Source organism: Heloderma suspectum, chromosome 16 (genome assembly GCF_057233095.1).
Source record: "Heloderma suspectum isolate Gila_16-S chromosome 16, 16-S_ref, whole genome shotgun sequence".
In the NCBI taxonomy this organism is placed as follows: Eukaryota; Metazoa; Chordata; class Lepidosauria; order Squamata; family Helodermatidae; genus Heloderma; species Heloderma suspectum.
Window position 1 is genome coordinate 13,120,001 of NC_139473.1, and position 7,144 is coordinate 13,127,144.

The 7,144-nt window shown below is 47.1% G+C and overlaps 1 protein-coding gene across 1 annotated transcript in view; it reads right to left on the minus strand.

The window, feature by feature from the left end:
• Positions 1 to 4,018, minus strand: part of GALNT17 (polypeptide N-acetylgalactosaminyltransferase 17) — a 140,994-nt gene extending 136,976 nt beyond the window's left edge. The window contains exon 1 of the mRNA XM_084822974.1: positions 2,152 to 4,018. Coding sequence (XP_084679100.1) covers positions 2,152 to 2,389 — 238 coding nt within the window. The 5' untranslated portion in view covers positions 2,390 to 4,018. The remainder of the gene's footprint in view (positions 1 to 2,151) is intronic.
• Positions 4,019 to 7,144: the final 3,126 nt, after the last annotated feature.

Genomic DNA, 7,144 nt, shown 5'->3' on the forward strand with positions numbered 1-7,144 from the left:
AAAGAAGCCATGCTCCAACCCATGCCAGTAGTGAGCCCTATCTGAGAGTAACAGTTGGAGAATTTCTCCTCTGCCAGGAGAAATTTGGTGAAATTGTCCATCCCCTCCCTCCCGCGCCCCCATTGCTTTGGTGACAAATAGGCTGGAGGATTCCGAGAGGCTATTTGCACACAGCTATATGCACACATATGAAGTGGGTGTTGTACAGATCTGGTGTTGATGTGGAACAGCCTCAATCTAGGCACAATGTTGCTATGTCAGATCACAAGACTGCGCCCACTGAAAGTCCAGCTCACATGTTGGCTTCAGAGGTCTGCTAGCAAAGGGGTGATGCAGCTGTCTTCCTGCATCCAGAGAAGAAGAGTCTTAGCACAAAAGGCACTGCTAGAACATGGGAAAATATAGGTTATTGTTTCTTAGGATGGTAAGAACATAAGAAGAGCCCTGCTGGATCAGACCAAGGGACCATTTAGTCCAGCATTCTGTTCATACAGTGGCCAACCAGCTGTCGAACAGGAACCCACATGCAGGGTTGACCAGGTAGGCATAGGGGACCTCCTGGAGCCCCCTTCTTGCCCTGCGCCAATTGCTCTGGGCCATATTAGCCTGTCTTTTGCTTCCCAGCTCAAATGCATGGGCTATAGTCAAGCCACAACTGCCAAACGCAATGGGAATCTCAGTGACCCCCCCCCCCAGATGTGTTTGTGAAACAAAATCGAGACTCTAACACTTAAAGCCCAATCAGGACTAAATCCCACCACACTGAGTAGGACTTAATCTTTAATAAGCATGCATAGGATCGCAGCCCCGGAATATATATATATATATAAAAGTGCTCCATAAATCAGTTAAACTTGGCATGTAGGGAGATAAACACATTTTGAAGGCCTTTACTCCAAGGTAAATCAATTTTACTCAAGGCAAGCTTCCCTTATGTCTGTGATTCTTTGAGTGGATAGAGCAGTTACCTTTTGGCTGATCCCTCTTGCAACAAAGAGTAACCATTAACTTTACACATAGGGAGCCTGCATCCAAGCTAGAGTTGAAAGCTCAGTGAGGTTCTGAGGCATACAGAAAGCTTCGGAGAAGCAGATGACGTGCTGATTCCCCACCCATCCACCCCATGCCACAGAAGGTATGCTGGAATCCTTACATGTACAGATTTCCCAGTGACAACGATGGGTGAAAACAGACTCAACAGAAGTGTAGCGGAACCTGTTGGAACACGCAAAAACCTACATTGCGAAAACATATGCCACGGGAAAGGCAGCCAACAAGAGTTCACTTACACCACACTTTGGAACACACATCTGTCCCCACCTGATGGGACATGTGCATTCTAAGCTCAAAATATGCGGGATATCAGTGCTGGTAGAGGAGGGTGGATATATGCAGACATCTGGCAGAGCTCAACAGCTTTAACATAAAAGGAAAAGCCTCAAAGTTTAGCACATACAGAAGCTGCCTTAAATTAAGCAGGCCTGATAATTAAGTTCACCCAGTTCAGTAACAGCTACGCTGTCAGACAAGGGTCTTTTCCATCCCTGCATGGAGATGCTGAGAACTGAACCTGGGATCTTATGCATTAGGGATGCTGGAGATATTTGAGATGGACTAAAATGAGCTTGGATTTCTTAGAATCTGACCTGCAGAATCCACTGCGGAGTGAGCCCCTCAGGCCGCACGGAGTCTGTGGACTTTTGAATGTTTTGTTTTTTTTACTTTCCCAAAATTTACACACATAAATTCGTAGGAAAATACATAAGTTTCTGCTGAGGAAACACTGAATGGAATGGGGGACAATATGCTAAATGTTATGTACTAAGGTAAATTATGTGAATCCTTATGTAAATCCTTACATAATTATTTGCGTATTTTTTCCGCATGACAAAACAAAATATTTGCATCCATCTGTGGGTGGACGATGGAACAGAAGGTACCTGACACTCCATGAAACACAGATGGAGCAGATTTTACATGATCCGTACATCCCTATTCTGCATGTATGCAAACCATCCACTCTACTGCCAGTTAATCCACAGAGTAAAATCAACTCATCCAGCAAATTCTTTGCAAGACAACCCCCCGAAAGGACATGTTTACCTGGAGGAGAGGTACCAAAACAGTTCACTGAGGAAAGCACACACCTACCATTGAGCTGTCTGTAGACGATGTCTTCAAGAAGTGACAGCCTTTTCAAAACGGCATCCTGGATGGGGTTGATTGCGTGGGCTGTCAGGTTGGCCACTTCTGCCCTGGGATGGATTTCGTGGAAGGAATCCCCATTCTTCACAGCTATGGGCCTGCACTTGGCCAGGAAAAGGACAAAGCCAGCAACTGCAATCAAGTTCAAGACCAGCAAGACTTTCACTCTCCTCAAAGAAGCCATCAAAAAGCTTCTCCACGTGGGAGGCACAAACTACGCTGCTTTGGCAATGAATAGAAGTGGGAGTAGAAGAAGAATGAGCTACTCTCTGGCTGGATTCAGGAGGAAGAGGCTGGAGCTGAAAACGCATCCCCCATCCTTAAGTCTTTAGCAAGTCTCCCTCCAGACCTCAGCTTGCACAACTGGGCTATTTACAGCACGGAGAAAAAGTGACAAGTGTTTGCAGGTGGTGAAGATTCTGCAGGTAACCCAGATCAGATCTCCTACTCCAGAAACAGGTGATCTTGCTACTCAAAAGAAAGTCAGTCATTGCGCTCTACAGATACCAGTGGAAAAAGGAAACTTTCTGAGAACATCCATTGCAGCTTCAGTCTTCACTGGAAGAAGGGGAGACTTTTCTTCTGTGCCAGCCTGCCCCTCCCTACCCACAGCTCCTTGGCGGCTTTAAAAATACAAATAGGTCAGACTCACGTGAGACTTACTTGCCAGTGGAAGATCTAGCAGAAGCTCGAGCTATCACCAGGGGGGAGCAACTCCAGAATTCTGAGTAAATGCTTGATGTCCTTTTCAATAAAGAAAGTTGGCCCGGGTACCCTTAGAGATTTGCAGCATCTACTGTATGTTCTCATAATCACTACAAGGGCCTTAAAAAAGAGGAAGCGAAGCACAAAAAGGGAGGAGAGTGCTGGACATAGAGAATAAGGATACACAGAGACAAACAGAGTGGACTTCCGAGTGGGATAGTTGGTTGCCTGTCAAACTTCTGACTTAATATTTGGGATAGGGAGGAGGAGAGTTATACCCATTTGTTTTCCTTCTAAGGAGGAAGAGGAAGGTTGGGTTGGTCTATACCTGGTTTACCGAAGACAAGGGCAGAGCGGAGGGGCGATGGCAGAGCGTCTAGAAAAGGAGCAACAACAAAAGAACAGACAACTCTTCGCCTTCCTTCCCCATTACTTCAAGCGCCTTGAGGGTTATTAAAAATAAATTAAAAAAATGGGCTGGAAAAGCTACTGTAGTGCTTGGCAAGGGACATGGTAAGCAGGATGAAGCTGACTGTTAAAAGGGGAGGGGGGAGACCCTGCAGTGAGTCAGAAAACGAGACCATTAAGCGGGGTGGTGGGAGGGGGGATCCGGAGCAAAAAGAAACAACCCACCTTCTGATCCCTTCAGAGATGCTTTTAATTGGCTTTTAGGTTGCAGCTGCTGCTAGGAAGGAAATTGACCAGGCTCGGGATGAAATTGACATTGGGTGGCTGGGGGAACAGGTGCTGAGAAAAGGGTTCTCTCCCTTATTTCTTCCTCCCCCGCCACGCTAATTACCCCCTCTGGATCGGCGTTCCGGTTGCCAGACATGCATTGCACCCCCATCCACTTCGACCTGGGGTTTCGGTCCTATGGAGTCTGTCTGTCTCTCTCCAGCTCGCCTCCGGTGCGCAAAGGATATCTAGGGGCGGCGAGGCTGGTGTCCCCGGGCTATCAGGTCATCGTGGCCTCCGCGAAGCTCTTCCTAAGGCCCAAACGAGGAGGAGGAAAGGCCGGTGGTCGTGTGGCTGAACGTCCTGCGCTCTGTTCCCCGGCCCTGGCTTCCCATTCCCGCTGCTGCGATGGGAGCCATCCGCTTTCTCTGTGCCTGGGAAGGAAAAAAAATCCCTTCTACATGGCTCAGAAGAGGCGTTGCAAAGAAAACCTGGGCTGGAGAGGATGGGGATTGGGGGCGAGGGGGGGGGGAGCGAGCGCCACCGGAGTTCCGACATGATTTGTTGCTCTAAAATGGTCACGCAGAGAGGCAGAAAAGGAGAAAGCTATTATTTTTTTAAACCCAGGATGTAGGCTTTCAACACACACACACACACACACACACACCCTTATGTTAGGACCCTAGGGGGAACGTTCCCTCCCATCTACCCCCCCCCTCCGGCGCTGCCAGTTTTTGAATCAGCCCTGGCGGCTCTCCCCAGCCCAGCAGTTTGCAGGGCAATCCCTATATAGGTCTACTCAAAAGTAAACCCCGTTGTGTTTCCTCAGACTTATTCCCTAATAGGATTATGCCTAGGACTGCAATTAGTGGAAGCTCATGTTCAACATGGTGCTTCCACAGGGACCTATGGCCAGATTGGAGTCCACCTGGAGAATAGTCTAGAGTGTGGTGGCCCCCTTCCTGTGGAACTCTGCCTTTGGAGGTCAGCTATGTGCCAACATTGTGTTTTCAGTGCCTCCTGGAAAAAGCTCTATTCCAGGAGGCCTTCCTTGATTGACTGACCATCTATTTGTTTGGTTTTTTTAATAGTAATTATTTTAACATGATTTTTTAATGCTATTTTTATTGTTCACCACTCTGGAAGCTGCCTAGATATGCAATGGTATACAAATGTTGTAAAAGAAATAAGAGTGCAATCCTATGTATGTTTAGACAGAAAATAAGGGTGCAATCCTATGCATGTTTAGACAGGAAAAAAAAGTCCTACCACTCCCAACTTTCCCCAGCCAGCTGGCTGGGGAATGGTGAGAGATGTAGGACTTTTTCCTGTATAAACATGCATAGGATTGTAGGACTTCTTCCTGTCTAAACATGCATGGGATTTCTCCCTTAAGGGGTTTAGTAGCTCCCTGATAGGTGAAGGAAACCTCTGATAAAGGCACAGGAGCAGACAAGGCTGGGTTTTGTTTGTTTTCAGTTGGTATCCATCACTTGTGTTTTGTCGAGAGTGAGCAACTCTTAAGGAAACAACGGCAGCCCCATTTGCACTGGAGTGAACAGAATGATGGGTGGCAGGAGGAAGGGGGGGGGAGAGAGAGAGAGTCTTTTGCAGTTTGGGATACTTCCAGATGGACGGCTCCTAAGACACTGTGTAGGTACTCTCTCTTTTCCTCCTCAACTGCTTTTCTCTGGCAAGAAAAAAAAAAGGCAGAAGTGTTGGGAAAACATGGGATAGTAACAAATGGCAAAAACATGGGAGAGGCAGTTCAGAGTGCTGGACTGGGACAGCCCATGTTCTAGTTCCCATTTGGCCATGAAGCTCATTGTGTGACTTTGGGCCAGGCACTGACTCTCAGCCTCACCTCCCTCAAAGGGTTGTTGTGAGGATAACATGGAGAGGGGGAGAATCATGTATGCCACCCTGGGTTTCTTGGAGGAAAGGTATAAATGTAACAAAACAAACAAACAAAAAACAATGACATCTGGATCCCTTCTAAAATTCCGTGATTGAAGCAGGGTTATTGCAAAATAACAGCCTTGCCCAGAAACATGCTGGCGTAGCATGTCAGTTTCAAAGGCAGATGGGACACAAGTCTATGGTTGAACTTGTTCATAGAGTTCATAGATTCATAGGGTTGGAAGGGGCCTGCAAGTCCTTCGAGTCCAACCCCCTGCTCAGTGCAGGAAGCCTGATTCCCAGGCGGTCTCCCATCCAAGTACTAACCAGGGCTGACCCTGCTTAGCTTCCGAGATCAGGCAAGCAGCATATCTAGGAAGAAAGGAAGGAAGGAACAGCATTTCTCAGCTGTGCCTCTCTGAACTTGGAGTTTAGTGATCATGGGCTGATAGACCCAACCACCTCCAAGACTTGGTCTAACCAATCCCATTATTTTGGCCACCTAATGCGAAGAGAAAACTCCCTGGAAAAGACCCTGATGCTGGGAAAGACTGAAGGCAAAAGGAGAAGGGGACGGCAGAGGATGAGATGGCTAGATAGCATCACCGATGCAATGAAGATGAACTTGAGCACGCTCTGGGAGAGAGCGCAGGACAGGAAGGCCTGGCGTGCTATGGTCCATGGGGTCACGAAGAGTCAGACACGACTGAACAACAACAACAACAAAGCACATTTTAAGCATTCTACTGCACACCCATGAGGCATTTTATTGCACACTCAAGGCTTTTATTACACACTCATGATAGGTCACTCACAGAAGTTTGTGGGTCCTTTACATGATGCCACCAATCTCCAGGGGGTCTCCCACATTTTTTGGTCTTTATCCTGCCTTTAAAACAATTGGGGATAATACAGTATTTAAATGTAAATCCATTTAACTGCCATGTGAAATTGCACAGTTATGCTATAAGCACAGCATCATGAGGTAAATATAGGGTGGTGCCATATGATAAGCTACTCCAATATGGAAGAAGGGAAGATACTCTTGGCTAGTCATTCTCCTTGCCCCCACCCCCGCCCCCTGCCTAAGCTACCTTGCAGAGCTTTTCTATAATGGAAGGAGACATATATGTTGCTCTCAGCTTTTTGGAAGAATGGCAGGATAAACATGTAATATGGAATGGATGTTATGTATTCTGGGTGCACCTCTCTCACTGAGTAAATTGGGGTGCCCTCTCTGCTACCTCAGTGGAGTCAGCAGGATGAGGAGGAAAAGAAAAGCATAGCAAATTCTGACAAAACATCCCCCCCAGCATTTTCCCCACCCCTGCTCCCCCCAATTCCTAGACAAAGCAGAGAGAGGCAGCAAATTCGGAGGCTGTCCGGAGCTTGCCAAGAAACACACACACACACACAGCCCATGTCAGCCTGTGTAAGGAGCCAATCTTAATCCTGCAAAGAATCCAGAAGCAGAAACCCCAGTAAACTGTGGAATAAAAAGCATGGTGTGGTTTTCATGTCACAGCAGATTGTATGTTAATTCTGCATTGTGTGCTTTTTGGGGGGTAACCCTAAAGTTCTAGTCATATGAGGGAGGGAGAAAATGCCACTTTCTCCACTCCCTTGGTTCACACCCTCATCTTTTTGTTGTTGTTGTTTT